The sequence below is a fragment of the Lissotriton helveticus genome, chromosome 10, assembly GCF_964261635.1.
Source record: "Lissotriton helveticus chromosome 10, aLisHel1.1, whole genome shotgun sequence".
NCBI lineage: Eukaryota > Metazoa > Chordata > Amphibia > Caudata > Salamandridae > Lissotriton > Lissotriton helveticus.
Genome location: NC_136071.1, coordinates 9,064,251 through 9,081,016, shown reverse-complemented (window position 1 = coordinate 9,081,016; position 16,766 = coordinate 9,064,251). Strand labels below are relative to the sequence as shown.

The 16,766-nt window shown below is 54.3% G+C and overlaps 1 protein-coding gene across 1 annotated transcript in view; it reads right to left on the bottom strand.

The window, feature by feature from the left end:
* The window catches only part of ALAS2 (5'-aminolevulinate synthase 2), a 70,994-nt gene that overhangs the window by 39,510 nt on the left and 14,718 nt on the right, over positions 1–16,766 (bottom strand). Inside the window, exon 3 of the mRNA XM_078664538.1 lies at positions 9,105–9,239. Within this exon, the coding sequence (XP_078520664.1) occupies positions 9,105–9,239 (135 nt within the window). The remainder of the gene's footprint in view (positions 1–9,104; positions 9,240–16,766) is intronic.

Genomic DNA, 16,766 nt, shown 5'->3' with positions numbered 1-16,766 from the left:
TGTATTGCAGTATGTGGAATTAACCATGAGCAGCAACGCGGGACCGCACATTGGACCGATGAATCCACCCCTCAAAAAAATCTGTATTTATTATCCTTCTAGAGAACCAGTGGATCTCTTCTTGCTGTCAAATCCCTGCAGTTTGCCACTGGGCATTCACAAAAACAACGGGGTTTAAATAATTTACTTTAAGCATTGTCCTGATGAAGGTCTCACATATTAAGTATAACAGAGACCGAAACGTCAACGCCTCTCCGCTGCTTGCTTCTTCAGTAAGAAGACTGTGTTTGTCTTCATGTGAGTCATCTTCGCCCCAACAAACCTATCACATGACTATGACTTCATCCGGAGAGTGGATCAGCTCAGTCGTCAGCATCACCACTGGCTCACCATTGCAGGCCGAACTGCTGTTGTGTGTAGAACACCTGCAGCCCCTAGCTTTTTCACGTTATTATTTTGTCATTTATTTTGTTTGTTTTTTCCTTTGTTGTGTTAGTAATGAGTCCCTCTTTTGTACATCCAGTTGCCAAACATTTCTCATTTGTATTGTACTTGTTTGTTTATATTCAGTAGTATCTGCCCTCATGTATAGGTCTTATAATCAGTAGATGTTGAACTGATGTCACAAATATCCTGTTGAATAATTCCCTTGATCGCACCTTATTACTGCAGGTTCACAGTGTCACCTCTCAGGGTATTCACCTGCAGGTGGGTGGTGCCCGGTGGAACTCAAGTGCCCAGGGTCACACAGTGTCACCTCTCAGGGTATTCATCTGCAGGTGGGTGGTGGTCGATGGAACTCCAGTGCCCAGGGTCACACAGTGTCACCTCTCAGGGTATTCATCTGCAGGTGGATGGTGGTCGGTGGAACTCCAGTGCCCAGGGTCACACAGTGTCACCTCTCAGGGTATTCATCTGCAGGTGGATGGTGGTCGGTGGAACTCCAGTGCCCAGGGTCACACAGTGTCACCTCTCAGGGTATTCATCTGCAGGTGGATGGTGGTCGATGGAACTCCAGTGCCCAGGGTCACACAGTGTCACCTCTCAGGGTATTCATCTGCAGGTGGGTGGTGGTCGGTGGAACTCCAGTGCCCAGGGTCACCTCTCAGGGTATTCATCTGCAGGTGGGAGGTGGTCGGTGGAGCTCCGGTGCCCAGGGTCACACAGTGTCACCTCTCAGGGTATTCATCTGCAGGTGGGAGGTGGTCGGTGGAACTCCAGTGCCCAGGGTCACACAGTGTCACCTCTCAGAGTATTCATCTGCAGGTGGGTGGTGGTCAGTGGAACTCCGGTGCCCAGGGTCACACAGTGTCACCTCTCAGGGTATTCATCTGCAGGTGGATGGTGGTCGATGGAACTCCAGTGCCCAGGGTCACACAGTGTCACCTCTCAGGATATTCATCTGCAGGTGGGAGGTGGTCGGTGGAACTCCAGTGCCCAGGGTCACACAGTGTCACCTCTCAGGGTATTCATCTGCAGGTGGATGGTGGTCGATGGAACTCCAGTGCCCAGGGTCACACAGTGTCACCTCTCAGGGTATTCATCTGCAGGTGGGTGGTGGTCGGTGGAACTCCAGTGCCCAGGGTCACACAGTGTCACCTCTCAGGGTATTCATCTGCAGGTGGGTGGTGGTCGATGGAGCTCCAGTGCCCAGGGTCACACAGTGTCACCTCTCAGGGTATTCATCTGCAGGTGGGTGGTGGTCGGTGGAACTCCAGTGCCCAGGGTCACACAGTGTCACCTCTCAGGGTATTCATCTGCAGGTGGGTGGTGGTCGATGGAGCTCCAGTGCCCAGGGTCACACAGTGTCACCTCTCAGGGTATTCATCTGCAGGTGGGTGGTGGTCAGTGTAACTCCAGTGCCCAGGGTCACACAGTGTCACCTCTCAGGGTATTCATCTGCAGGTGGGTGGTGGTCGATGGAGTTCCAGTGCCCAGGGTCACACAGTGTCACCTCTCAGGATATTCATCTGCAGGTGGGTGGTGGTCGATGGAACTCCAGTGCCCAGGGTCACACAGTGTCACCTCTCAGGATATTCATCTGCAGGTGGGTGGTGGTCGATGGAGTTCCAGTGCCCAGGGTCACACAGTGTCACCTCTCAGGGTATTCATCTGCAGGTGGGTGGTGGTCGATGGAACTCCAGTGCCCAGGGTCACACAGTGTCACCTCTCAGGGTATTCATCTGCAGGTGGGTGGTGGTCGATGGAGTTCCAGTGCCCAGGGTCACACAGTGTCACCTCTCAGGATATTCATCTGCAGGTGGGTGGTGGTCGATGGAACTCCAGTGCCCAGGGTCACACAGTGTCACCTCTCAGGATATTCATCTGCAGGTGGGTGATGGTCGGTGGAACTCCAGTGCCCAGGGTCACACAGTGTCACCTCTCAGGGTATTCATCTGCAGGTGGATGGTGGTCGATGGAACTCCAGTGCCCAGGGTCACACAGTGTCACCTCTCAGGGTATTCATCTGCAGGTGGGTGGTGGTCAGTGGAACTCCAGTGCCCAGGGTCACACAGTGTCACCTCTCAGGGTATTCATCTGCAGGTGGATGGTGGTCGATGGAACTCCAGTGCCCAGGGTCACACAGTGTCACCTCTCAGGGTATTCATCTGCAGGTGGGTGGTGGTCAGTGTAACTCCAGTGCCCAGGGTCACACAGTGTCACCTCTCAGGGTATTCATCTGCAGGTGGGTGGTGGTCGGTGGAATTCCAGTGCCCAGGGTCACACAGTGTCACCTCTCAGGGTATTCATCTGCAGGTGGGTGGTGGTCAGTGTAACTCCAGTGCCCAGGGTCACACAGTGTCACCTCTCAGGGTATTCATCTGCAGGTGGATGGTGGTCGGTGGAACTCCAGTGCCCAGGGTCACACAGTGTCACCTCTCAGGGTATTCATCTGCAGGTGGATGGTGGTCGGTGGAACTCCAGTGCCCAGGGTCACACAGTGTCACCTCTCAGGGTATTCATCTGCAGGTGGGTGGTGGTCAATGGAGTTCCAGTGCCCAGGGTCACACAGTGTCACCTCTCAGGGTATTCATCTGCAGGTGGGAGGTGGTCGGTGGAGTTCCAGTGCCCAGGGTCACACAGTGTCACCTCTCAGGGTATTCATCTGCAGGTGGGTGGTGGTCAATGGAGTTCCAGTGCCCAGGGTCACACAGTGTCACCTCTCAGGGTATTCATCTGCAGGTGGGAGGTGGTCAGTGGAACTCCAGTGCCCAGGGTCACACAGTGTCACCTCTCAGGGTATTCATCTGCAGGTGGGAGGTGGTCAGTGGAACTCCAGTGCCCAGGGTCACACAGTGTCACCTCTCAGGGTATTCATCTGCAGGTGGGAGGTGGTCGGTGGAACTCCAGTGCCCAGGGTCACACAGTGTCACCTCTCAGGGTATTCATCTGCAGGTGGGTGGTGGTCGGTGGAGCTCCAGTGCCCAGGGTCACACAGTGTCACCTCTCAGGATATTCATCTGCAGGTGGGAGGTGGGAGGTGGAACTCCAGTGCCCAGGGTCACACAGTGTCACCTCTCAGGGTATTCATCTGCAGGTGGGTGGTGGTCAGTGGATCTCCAGTGCCCAGGGTCACACAGTGTCACCTCTCAGGGTATTCATCTGCAGGTGGGTGGTGGTCGGTGGAGCTCCAGTGCCCAGGGTCACACAGTGTCACCTCTCAGGGTATTCATCTGCAGGTGGGTGGTGGTCGATGGAGCTCCAGTGCCCAGGGTCACACAGTGTCACCTTTCAGGGTATTCATCTGCAGGTGGGTGGTGGCCGATGGAACTCCAGTGCCCAGGGTCACACAGTGTCACCTCTCAGGGTATTCATCTGCAGGTGGGTGGTGGTCGATGGAGCTCCAGTGCCCAGGGTCACACAGTGTCACCTCTCAGGGTATTCATCTGCAGGTGGGTGGTGGTCGATGGAGCTCCAGTGCCCAGGGTCACACAGTGTCACCTCTCAGGGTATTCATCTGCAGGTGGGAGGTGGTCAGTGGAACTCCAGTGCCCAGGGTCACACAGTGTCACCTCTCAGGGTATTCACCTGCAGGTGGGTGGTGGTCGTGGAACTCCAGTGCCCAGGGTCACACAGTGTCACCTCTCAGGGTATTCATCAGCAGGTGGGTGGTGGTCGGTGGAGTTCCAGTGCCCAGGGTCACACAGTGTCACCTCTCAGGGTATTCATCTGCAGGTGGGAGGTGGTCAATGGAACTCCAGGGTCACACAGTGTCACCTCTCAGGGTATTCATCTGCAGGTGGGTGGTGGTCAGTGGAACTCCAGTGCCCAGGGTCACACAGTGTCACCTCTCAGGGTATTCATCTGCAGGTGGGTGGTGGTCAATGGAGTTCCAGTGCCCAGGGTCACACAGTGTCACCTCTCAGGGTATTCATCTGCAGGTGGGAGGTGGTCACTGGAACTCCAGTGCCCAGGGTCACACAGTGTCACCTCTCAGGGTATTCATCTGCAGGTGGGAGGTGGTTGGTGGAACTCCAGTGCCCAGGGTCACACAGTGTCACCTCTCAGAGTATTCATCTGCAGGTGGGTGGTGGTCGATGGAACTCCAGTGCCCAGGGTCACACAGTGTCACCTCTCAGGGTATTCATCTGCAGGTGGGAGGTGGTCGGTGGAACTCCAGTGCCCAGGGTCACACAGTGTCACCTCTCAGGGTATTCATCTGCAGGTGGGTGGTGGTCGGTGGAGCTCCAGTGCCCAGGGTCACACAGTGTCACCTCTCAGGATATTCATCTGCAGGTGGGAGGTGGGAGGTGGAACTCCAGTGCCCAGGGTCACACAGTGTCACCTCTCAGGGTATTCATCTGCAGGTGGGTGGTGGTCAGTGGATCTCCAGTGCCCAGGGTCACACAGTGTCACCTCTCAGGGTATTCATCTGCAGGTGGGTGGTGGTCGGTGGAGCTCCAGTGCCCAGGGTCACACAGTGTCACCTCTCAGGGTATTCATCTGCAGGTGGGTGGTGGTCGATGGAGCTCCAGTGCCCAGGGTCACACAGTGTCACCTCTCAGGATATTCATCTGCAGGTGGGTGGTGGCCGATGGAACTCCAGTGCCCAGGGTCACACAGTGTCACCTCTCAGGGTATTCATCTGCAGGTGGGTGGTGGTCGATGGAGCTCCAGTGCCCAGGGTCACACAGTGTCACCTCTCAGGGTATTCATCTGCAGGTGGGTGGTGGTCGATGGAGCTCCAGTGCCCAGGGTCACACAGTGTCACCTCTCAGGGTATTCATCTGCAGGTGGGAGGTGGTCAGTGGAACTCCAGTGCCCAGGGTCACACAGTGTCACCTCTCAGGGTATTCACCTGCAGGTGGGTGGTGGTCGTGGAACTCCAGTGCCCAGGGTCACACAGTGTCACCTCTCAGGGTATTCATCAGCAGGTGGGTGGTGGTCGGTGGAGTTCCAGTGCCCAGGGTCACACAGTGTCACCTCTCAGGGTATTCATCTGCAGGTGGGAGGTGGTCAATGGAACTCCAGGGTCACACAGTGTCACCTCTCAGGGTATTCATCTGCAGGTGGGTGGTGGTCAGTGGAACTCCAGTGCCCAGGGTCACACAGTGTCACCTCTCAGGGTATTCATCTGCAGGTGGGTGGTGGTCAATGGAGTTCCAGTGCCCAGGGTCACACAGTGTCACCTCTCAGGGTATTCATCTGCAGGTGGGAGGTGGTCACTGGAACTCCAGTGCCCAGGGTCACACAGTGTCACCTCTCAGGGTATTCATCTGCAGGTGGGAGGTGGTTGGTGGAACTCCAGTGCCCAGGGTCACACAGTGTCACCTCTCAGAGTATTCATCTGCAGGTGGGTGGTGGTCGATGGAACTCCAGTGCCCAGGGTCACACAGTGTCACCTCTCAGGGTATTCAGCTGCAGGTGGATGGTGGTCGATGGAACTCCAGTGCCCAGGGTCACACAGTGTCACCTCTCAGGGTATTCATCTGCAGGTGGGTGGTGGCCGGTGGAGCTCCAGTGCCCAGGGTCACACAGTGTCACCTCTCAGGGTATTCATGTGCAGGTGGGTGGTGGTCAGTGGAACTCCGGTGCCCAGGGTCACACAGTGTCACCTCTCAGGGTATTCATCTGCAGGTGGGAGGTGGTCGGTGGAACTCCAGTGCCCAGGGTCACACAGTGTCACCTCTCAGGGTATTCATCTGCAGGTGGGTGGTGGTCGGTGGAACTCCAGTGCCCAGGGTCACACAGTGTCACCTCTCAGGGTATTCATCTGCAGGTGGGTGGTGGTCGGTGGAACTCCAGTGCCCAGGGTCACACAGTGTCACCTCTCAGGGTATTCATCTGCAGGTGGGTGGTGGTCAATGGAGTACAAGTGCCCAGGGTCACACAGTGTCACCTCTCAGGGTATTCATCTGCAGGTGGGAGGTGGTCAGTGGAACTCCAGTGCCCAGGGTCACACAGTGTCACCTCTCAGGGTATTCATCTGCAGGTGGGAGGTGGTCGGTGGAACTCCAGTGCCCAGTGTCACCTCTCAGGGTATTCATCTGCAGGTGGGAGGTGGTCGGTGGAGCTCCAGTGCCCAGGGTCACACAGTGTCACCTCTCAGGATATTCATCTGCAGGTGGGAGGTGGTCGGTGGAACTCCAGTGCCCAGGGTCACACAGTGTCACCTCTCAGGGTATTCATCTGCAGGTGGGTGGTGGTCAGTGGAACTCCAGTGCCCAGGGTCACACAGTGTCACCTCTCAGGATATTCATCTGCAGGTGGGAGGTGGTCGGTGGAACTCCAGTGCCCAGGGTCACACAGTGTCACCTCTCAGGGTATTCATCTGCAGGTGGGTGGTGGTCGGTGGAGCTCCAGTGCCCAGGGTCACACAGTGTCACCTCTCAGGGTATTCATCTGCAGGTGGGTGGTGGTCGATGGAGCTCCAGTGCCCAGGGTCACACAGTGTCACCTTTCAGGGTATTCATCTGCAGGTGGGTGGTGGTCGATGGAACTCCAGTGCCCAGGGTCACACAGTGTCACCTCTCAGGGTATTCATCTGCAGGTGGGTGGTGGTCGGTGGAGCTCCAGTGCCCATGGTCACACAGTGTCACCTCTCAGGGTATTCATCTGCAGGTGGGAGGTGGTCGGTGGAACTCCAGTGCCCAGGGTCACACAGTGTCACCTCTCAGGGTATTCATCTGCAGGTGGGTGGTGGTCGGTGGAACTCCAGTGCCCAGGGTCACACAGTGTCACCTCTCAGGGTATTCATCTGCAGGTGGGTGGTGGTCGGTGGAGCTCCAGTGCCCATGGTCACACAGTGTCACCTCTCAGGGTATTCATCTGCAGGTGGGAGGTGGTCGGTGGAACTCCAGTGCCCAGGGTCACACAGTGTCACCTCTCAGGGTATTCATCTGCAGGTGGGTGGTGGTCGGTGGAACTCCAGTGCCCAGGGTCACACAGTGTCACCTCTCAGGGTATTCATCTGCAGGTGGGTGGTGGTCGGTGGAACTCCAGTGCCCAGGGTCACACAGTGTCACCTCTCAGGGTATTCATCTGCAGGTGGATGGTGGTCAATGGAGTTCCAGTGCCCAGGGTCACACAGTGTCACCTCTCAGGGTATTCATCTGCAGGTGGGAGGTGGTCAGTGGAACTCCAGTGCCCAGGGTCACACAGTGTCACCTCTCAGGGTATTCATCTGCAGGTGGGTGGTGGTCAATGGAGTTCCAGTGCCCAGGGTCACACAGTGTCACCTCTCAGGGTATTCATCTGCAGGTGGGAGGTGGTCAGTGGAACTCCAGTGCCCAGGGTCACACAGTGTCACCTCTCAGGGTATTCATCTGCAGGTGGTCGGTGGTCGGTGGAACTCCAGTGCCCAGGGTCACACAGTGTCACCTCTCAGGATATTCATCTGCAGGTGGGTGGTGGTCGGTGGAACTCCAGTGCCCAGGGTCACACAGTGTCACCTCTCAGAGTATTCATCTGCAGGTGGGTGGTGGTCGATGGAACTCCAGTGCCCAGGGTCACACAGTGTCACCTCTCAGGGTATTCATCTGCAGGTGGATGGTGGTCGATGGAACTCCAGTGCCCAGGGTCACACAGTGTCACCTCTCAGGGTATTCATCTGCAGGTGGGTGGTGGCCGGTGGAGCTCCAGTGCCCAGGGTCACACAGTGTCACCTCTCAGGGTATTCATCTGCAGGTGGGTGGTGGCCGGTGGAGCTCCAGTGCCCAGGGTCACACAGTGTCACCTCTCAGGGTATTCATCTGCAGGTGGGTGGTGGTCGGTGGAACTCCAGTGCCCAGGGTCACACAGTGTCACCTCTCAGAGTATTCATCTGCAGGTGGGTGGTGGTCGGTGGAACTCCAGTGCCCAGGGTCACACAGTGTCACCTCTCAGGGTATTCATCTGCAGGTGGGTGGCGGTCGGTGGAACTCCAGTGCCCAGGGTCACACAGTGTCACCTCTCAGGATATTCATCTGCAGGTGGGTGGCGGTCGATGGAACTCCAGTGCCCAGGGTCACACAGTGTCACCTCTCAGGGTATTCATCTGCAGGTGGGTGGCGGTCAGTGGAACTCCAGTGCCCAGGGTCACCTCTCAGGGTATTCATCTGCAGGTGGGTGGTGGTCGATGGAACGCCAGTGCCCAGGGTCACACAGTGTCACCTCTCAGGGTATTCATCTGCAGGTGGGAGGTGGTCAGTGGAACTCCAGTGCCCAGGGTCACACAGTGTCACCTCACAGGGTATTCATCTGCAGGTGGGAGGTGGTCGGTGGAACTCCAGTGCCCAGGGTCACACAGTCACTTTCCTTTAAGGTTCTCCAGCAGCAGATGGTTGGGAACCAGGGGGCGCCTTTGCCCAGGTTCACACAGGGTCACTTCCTTCTCAGATTCTCCATCACAAGTGCGTAGTGATCAGGGGACCCCAGTTTCCAGGGTCACACAGTGTTACTTATATTTCCGGCACTCTATCAGCAGGTCAGTAAGGACCAGGGGACCTTAGTGCCCAGAGTCACACATGGTTGCTTACCTCTCAGGCTGCCCATCAGTTGGTGGATGTGGACATGGAGACCTCAGTGCCCAGGGTCACACATGGTGCCTTGCCTCTCAAGCTGTCTATAAGATAGTGTATTTGGACCAGGGGTACCAGTGCCCAGGGTCACACATGGTGGCTTACCTCTCAGGTTCTCTTTCAGCAGATGGGTGGGAGTCAGGGGGGCGCCGGTGCCCAGGTTCACCTTGGCCGGAGCTGGTCTTAGAAACTTGTTCTTCAGGCTCGACTGAACCTCCATGATCAGAGAGCTCAGGGCATCTGCAGGGAAAACAGGAAAGAGAAAGAGGTAAAGGGTGTGAAATGTCAGCTAACGGTGAAGTATTTGTAAGAGTCTGTTCCACTCAAATGTTAGGGTCACTGACACGTTTCAGCTAATGGCGAAGTTTGTAGGAGTCTGTTCCACACAAATGTCAGGGTCTCTTACACGTTTCGGCTAATGGCGAAGTTTGTAGGAGTCTGTTCCACACAAATGTCAGGGTCTCTTACACGTTTCAGCTAACGGCGAAGTTTGTAGGAGTCTGTTCCACACAAATGTCAGGGTCTCTGACACGTTTCGGCTAATGGTGAAGTATTTGTGAGAGTCTGTTCCACACAAATGTCAGGGTCTCTTACACGTTTCGGCTAATGGTGAAGTATTTGTAGGAGTCTGTTCCACACAAATGTCAGGGTCTCTGACACGTTTCGGCTAATTTTGAAGTATTTGTAAGAGTCTGTTCCACACAAATGTCAGGGTCTCTTACACGTTTCGGCTAATGGTGAAGTATTTGTAGGAGTCTGTTCCACACAAATGTCAGGGTCTCTGACACGTTTCAGCTAATGGCGAGTATTTGTAGGAGTCTGTTCCACACAAATGGCGGGGTCTCCGACACGTTTCACATTTGCTGACCGAGAGGTATAAAGTGTGACTGAACTCTTTCCAGACCAATCCCTCCAGGTGTGTGACATGTCCTGGGGCTGGGGACTCTGTTTATGTTGTTTTTTAAACAAGTTAAGCACTAAGGGGTCAAAGTTGTCCTGAAAAGCATGCTGCCGGCGCGGTCAAACACCGGATGGGTGGAACACCAAGGCTGCCTAGACTTGATTCCACCCATGCCTTTCTTTACACCACCAGACACTCCCGCCTCTTTATCTCACGGCTCCAGGTTGTTGTTCATGCTTGCTTTCTCGCCTTTGTCCATGTTCTCCTCTCTTTCAGCCCTCCTGCTTTCTCCCTTTGTCCGTGTTTTCCTCTCTTTCCGCCCTCCTGCTTTCTCCCTTTGTCCCTGTTTTCCTCTCTTTCCGCCCTCCTGCTTTCTCCCTTTGTCCCTGTTTTCCTCTCTTTCCGCCCTCCTGCTTTCTCCTTTTGTCCCTGTTTTTCTCTCTTTCCGCCCTCCTGCTTTCTCCCTTTGTCCATGTTTTCCCCTCTTTCCGCCCTCCTGCTGCCACCCTTTGTCCCTGTTTCCCTCTCTTTCCGCCCTCCTGTTTTCTCCCTTTGTCCCTGTTTTCCTCTCTTTCCGCCCTCCTGCTTTCTCCCTTTGTCCCTGTTTTCCTCTCTTTCCGCCCTCCTGCTTTCTCCATTTGTCCCTGTTTTCCTCTCTTTCCGCCCTCCTGCTTTCTCCCTTTGTCCCTGTTTTCCTCTCTTTCCGCCCTCCTGCTTTCACCCTTTGTTCCTGTTTTCCTCTCTTTCTGCCCTCCTGCTTCCACCCTTTGTCCCTGTTTTCCTCTCTTTCCACCATCCTGCTTCCACCCTTTGTCCATGTTTTCCTCTCTTTCCACCCTCCTGCCCTCCTGCTTTCTCCCTTTGTCCCTGTTTTCCTCTCTTTCTGCCCTCCTGCTTTCTCCCTTTGTCCCAGTTTTCCTCTCTTTCCGCCCTCCTGCTTTCTCCCTTTGTCCCTGTTTTCCTCTCTTTCTGCCCTCCTGCTTCCACCCTTTGTCCCTGTTTTCCTCTCTTTCCACCCTCCTGCTTTCTCCATTTGTCCATGTTTTCCTCTCTTTCCGCCCTCCTGCTTTCTCCATTTGTCCATGTTGTCCTCTCTTTCCGCCCTCCTGCTTTCTCCATTTGTCCATGTTTTCCTCTCTTTCTGCCCTCCTGCTTTCTCCATTTGTCCATGTTTTCCTCTCTTTCCGCCCTCCTGCTGCCACCCTCTGTCCCTGTTTTCCTCTCTTTCTGCCCTCCTGCTTCCACCCTTTGTCCATGTTTTCCTCTCTTTCCGCCCTCCTGCTTCCACCCTTTGTCCCTGTTTTCCTCTCTTTCCGCCCTCCTGCTTTCTCCATTTGCCCATGTTTTCCTCTCTTTCCGCCCTCCTGCTTTCTCCATTTGTCAATGTTTTCCTCTCTTTCCGCCCTCCTGCTTTCTCCATTTGTCCATGTTTTCCTCTCTTTCTGCCCTCCTGCTTTCTCCATTTGTCCATGTTTTCCTCTCTTTCCGCCCTCCTGCTTTCTCCCTTTGTCCCAGTTTTCCTCTCTTTCCGCCCTCCTGCTTCTCCCTTTGTCCCTGTTTTCCTCTCTTTCGCCCTCCTGCTTCCACCCTTTGTCCATGTTTTCCTCTCTTTCCGCCCTCCTGCTTCCACCCTTTGTCCCTGTTTTCCTCTCTTTCCGGCCTCCTGCTTTCTCCATTTGTCCATGTTTTCCTCTCTTTCTGCCCTCCTGCTTTCTCCATTTGTCCATGTTTTCCTCTCTTTCCGCCCTCCTGCTTCCACCCTTTGTCCATGTTTTCCTCTCTTTCCACCCACCTGCTTTCTCCCTTTGTCCCTGTTTTCCTCTCTTTCCGCCCTCCTGCTTTCTCCCATTGTCCCAGTTTTCCTCTCTTTCCGCCCTCCTGCTTTCTCCCTTTGTCCCTGTTTTCCTCTCTTTCGCCCTCCTGCTTCCACCCTTTGTCCATGTTTTCCTCTCTTTCCGCCCTCCTGCTTCCACCCTTTGTCCATGTTTTCCTCTCTTTCCGCCCTCCTGCTTCCACCCTTTGTCCCTGTTTTCCTCTCTTTCCGCCCTCCTGCTTTCTCCATTTGTCCATGTTTTCCTCTCTTTCCGCCCTCCTGCTTTCTCCATTTGTCCATGTTTTCCTCTCTTTCCGCCCTCCTGCTTTCTCCATTTGTCCATGTTTTCCTCTCTTTCTGCCCTCCTGCTTTCTCCATTTGTCCATGTTTTCCTCTCTTTCCGCCCTCCTGCTGCCACCCTTTGTCCCTGTTTTCCTCTCTTTCTGCCCTCCTGCTTCCACCCTTTGTCCATGTTTTCCTCTCTTTCCGCCCTCCTGCTTCCACCCTTTGTCCCTGTTTTCCTCTCTTTCCGCCCTCCTGCTTTCTCCATTTGTCCATGTTTTCCTCTCTTTCCGCCCTCCTGCTTTCTCCATTTGTCCATGTTTTCCTCTCTTTCTGCCCTCCTGCTTTCTCCATTTGTCCATGTTTTCCTCTCTTTCCGCCCTCCTGCTTTCTCCCTTTGTCCCAGTTTTCCTCTCTTTCCGCCCTCCTGCTTCTCCCTTTGTCCCTGTTTTCCTCTCTTTCGCCCTCCTGCTTCCACCCTTTGTCCATGTTTTCCTCACTTTCCGCCCTCCTGCTTCCACCCTTTGTCCCTGTTTTCCTCTCTTTCCGCCCTCCTGCTTTCTCCATTTGTCCATGTTTTCCTCTCTTTCCGCCCTCCTGCTTTCTCCATTTGTCCATGTTTTCCTCTCTTTCCGCCCTCCTGCTTCCACCCTTTGTCCATGTTTTCCTCTCTTTCCACCCTCCTGCTTTCTCCCTTTGTCCCTGTTTTCCTCTCTTTCCGCCCTCCTGCTTTCTCCCATTGTCCCAGTTTTCCTCTCTTTCCGCCCTCCTGCTTTCTCCCTTTGTCCCTGTTTTCCTCTCTTTCGCCCTCCTGCTTCCACCCTTTGTCCATGTTTTCCTCTCTTTCCGCCCTCCTGCTTCCACCCTTTGTCCCTGTTTTCCTCTCTTTCCGCCCTCCTGCTTCCACCCTTTGTCCCTGTTTTCCTCTCTTTCCGCCCTCCTGCTTTCTCCATTTGTCCATGTTTTCCTCTCTTTCCGCCCTCTTGCTTTCTCCATTTGTCCATGTTTTCCTCTCTTTCCGCCCTCCTGCTTTCTCCATTTGTCCATGTTTTCCTCTCTTTCTGCCCTCCTGCTTTCTCCATTTGTCCATGTTTTCCTCTCTTTTCGCCCTCCTGCTTTCTCCCTTTGTCCCTGTTTTCCTCTCTTTCGCCCTCCTGCTTCCACCCTTTGTCCATGTTTTCCTCTCTTTCCGCCCTCCTGCTTCCACCCTTTGTCCCTGTTTTCCTCTCTTTCTGCCCTCCTGCTTTCTCCATTTGTCCATGTTTTCCTCTCTTTCCGCCCTCCTGCTTTCTCCATTTGTCCATGTTTTCCTCTCTTTCCGCCCTCCTGCTTTCTCCATTTGTCCATGTTTTCCTCTCTTTCTGCCCTCCTGCTTTCTCCATTTGTGCATGTTTTCCTCTCTTTCCGCCCTCCTGCTGCCACCCTTTGTCCCTGTTTTCCTCTCTTTCTGCCCTCCTGCTTTCACCCTTTGTCCCTGTTTTCCTCTCTTTCCGCCCTCCTGCTTTCTCCCTTTGTCCCTGTTTTCCTCTCTTTCCGCCTTCCTGCTTTCTCCCTTTGTCCCTTTTTTCCTCTCTTTCCACCCTCCTGCTTCCACCCTTTGTTCATGTTTTCCTCTCTTAGCGCCCTCCTGCTTCCACCCTTTGTCCATGTTTTCCTCTCTTTCCGCCCTCCTGCTTTCTCCATTTGTCCATGTTTTCCTCTCTTTCCGCCCTCCTGCTTCCACCCTTTGTCCCTGTTTCCTCTCTTTCCGCCCTCCTGCTTTCTCCATTTGTCCATGTTTTCCTCTCTTTCCGCCCTCCTGCTACCCTTTGTCCATGTTTTCCTCTCTTTCCGCCCTCCTGCTTCCACCCTTTGTCCATGTTTTCCTCTCTTTGCGCCCTCCTGCTTTCTCCATTTGTCCATGTTTTCCTCTCTTTCCGTCCTCCTGCTTTCTCCATTTGTCCATGTTTTCCTCTCTTTCCGCCCTCCTGCTTCCACCCTTTGTCCCTGTTTTCCTCTCTTTCCGCCCTCCTGCTTTCTCCATTTGTCCATGTTTTCCTCTCTTTCCCCCCTCCTGCTTCCACCCTTTGTCCATGTTTTCCTCTCTTTCCGCCCTCCTGCTTCCACCCTTTGTCCATGTTTTCCTCTCTTTCCGCCCTCCTGCTTTCTCCCTTTGTCCCTGTTGTCCTCTCTATCCGCCCTCCTGCTTTCTCCCTTTGTCCCTGTTTTCCTCTCTTTCCGCCCTCCTGCTTTCTCCCTTTGTCCCTGTTTTCCTCTCTTTCGCCCTCCTGCTTCCACCCTTTGTCCATGTTTTCCTCTCTTTCCACCCTCCTGCTTCCACCCTTTGTCCATGTTTTCCTCTCTTTCCGCCCTCCTGCTTTCCCCATTTGTCCATGTTTTCCTCTCTTTCTGCCCTCCTGCTTCCACCCTTTGTCCCTGTTTTCCTCTCTTTCCGCCCTCCTGCTTTCTCCATTTGTCCATGTTTTCCTCTCTTTCCGCCCTCCTGCTTCCACCCTTTGTCCATGTTTTCCTCTCTTTCTGCCCTCCTGCTTCCACCCTTTGTCCATGTTTTCCTCTCTTTCCGCCCTCCTGCTTTCTCCATTTGTCCATGTTTTCCTCTCTTTCCTCCCTCCTGCTTCCACCCTTTGTCCCTATTTTCCTCTCTTTCCGCCCTCCTGCTTTCTCCATTTGTCCATGTTTTCCTCTCTTTCCCCCTCCTGCTTCCACCCTTTGTCCATGTTTTCCTCTCTTTCCGCCCTCCTGCTTTCTCCATTTGTCCATGTTTTCCTCTCTTTCCGCCCTCCTGCTTCCACCCTTTGTCCATGTTTTCCTCTCTTTCCGCCCTCCTGCTTCCACCCTTTGTCCATGGGAACAAAAAAGCGCACTGGTTCAACGACGACCTTAAGAAATCCAAGAAATCTTGTCACACCCTCGAGAAAGCCTGGAGAAAAAACCCAACCACTGACAACCTGACCACCTTCTAGAACGCAACCTGCAAACACCACCAACTGATCCGATCCACCAAGAAATCAGCATTCAAGGATCGACTCGACAAAAACGCCCAAAACAGCAAGGAACTATTCAACATCGTTAAAGAATTTACCAACCCCACCGCCGGCACCAACGACATCACTCCCTTCCAAGACCTCTGCGACTCCCTAGCCTCTTTCTTCTACAACAAAATCGCCGACATACATAACAGCTTTGAAAACCAGCCCGGGGACCAGCCCACCTCTCCCACCTCCGAACGAACACCCCCCTCGAACAACCTTCTCGCCTGGAGCCCAATCACCACTGAAGACACCATCCGCCTGATGAACTCCATCCACTCAGGATCGCCAACCGACCCATGTCCCCACCACATTTTCAACAAAGCAGACTCCATCATCGCACCCCATCTCCGAGACGTCATCAACTGCTCCCTCAACTCCGCTACATTCCCAGAAAGCTGGAAACATGCGGAACTCAGCGCCCTTCTGAAGAAACCCACAGCAGACCCCACTGAACTCAAGAACTACCGCCCCATATCGCTCCTCCCATTCCCCGCCAAAGTCATTGAGAAAGCCGTCAACAGTCAGCTCACTGCCTTCCTCGAAACCAACAAATCCCTCGACCACTCACAGTCCGGCTTCCGAGCCAAGCACAGCACCGAAACCGCACTCATCGCAGCAACAGACGACATCCGAACTCTACTGGACAACGGGGAAACAGCTGCCCTCATCCTACTCGACCTCTCCGCAGCCTTCGACACAGTCTGTCATAACATCCTAATCCAACGCCTCAGCAACATCGGTATACAAGGAAGAGCATTGGACTGGATCATCTCGTTCCTCACCGGAAGAACACAGAGAGTCCGCCTCCCCCCTTTTAAATCTGAGGCCACTGAAGTCATCTGCGGCGTACCACAAGGATCATCACTCAGTCCCACCCTCTTCAATGTATACATGAGTCCCCTTGCATCCATCGCACGCCTACACAACCTCAACATCATCTCCTACGCAGATGACACCCAGCTGATCCTATCCCTCACCAAAGACCCTAACACCGCCAAAACCAACTTACACGATGGAATGAAAGAAGTAGTCGAATGGATGAGGAACAGCCGTCTGAAACTGAACTCAGACAAAACGGAAGTCCTCATCTTAGGATCATCCCCCTCCGCCTGGGACGACTCATGGTGGCCACCAGCCCTGGAAAGGGCGCCCATACCTACGAACCACGCACGTAACCTGGGCTTCATCCTGGACTCCTCCCTCTCGATGACCAAACAAGTCAACGCCGTCTCATCCTCATGCTTCAACATCCTACGCATGCTCAAAAAATCTTCCGCTGGATCCCCACCGAAACAAGAAAGACAATCACCCACGCACTGGTCACAAGCAGACTGGACTACGGAAACACCCTCTACGCCGGAACCACAGCCAAACTACAGAAAAAACTCCAACGTATCCAAAACGCCTCTGCCAGACTCATACTGGACATCCCCCGTCAAGCTCACATCTCCGGTCACCTGAAAAATCTCCACTGGCTCCCAGTCGACAAAAGAATAACATTCCGTCTCCTCACCCACGCACACAAAGCCCTTTACGACCTAGGACTCGAATGCCTCAACACGCGACTGTCCTTCTACACCCCCACCCGCCAACTACGATCTTCAAATCAAGCCCTCGCCGCAATCCCGCGCATCCATAGATCCACCATGGGGGGAAGAACCTTCTCCTACTTAGCGGCCAAAACCTGGAATTCTCTCCCCACCCACCTCCGCCTTGTACAGAACCACCTCTCCTTCAGA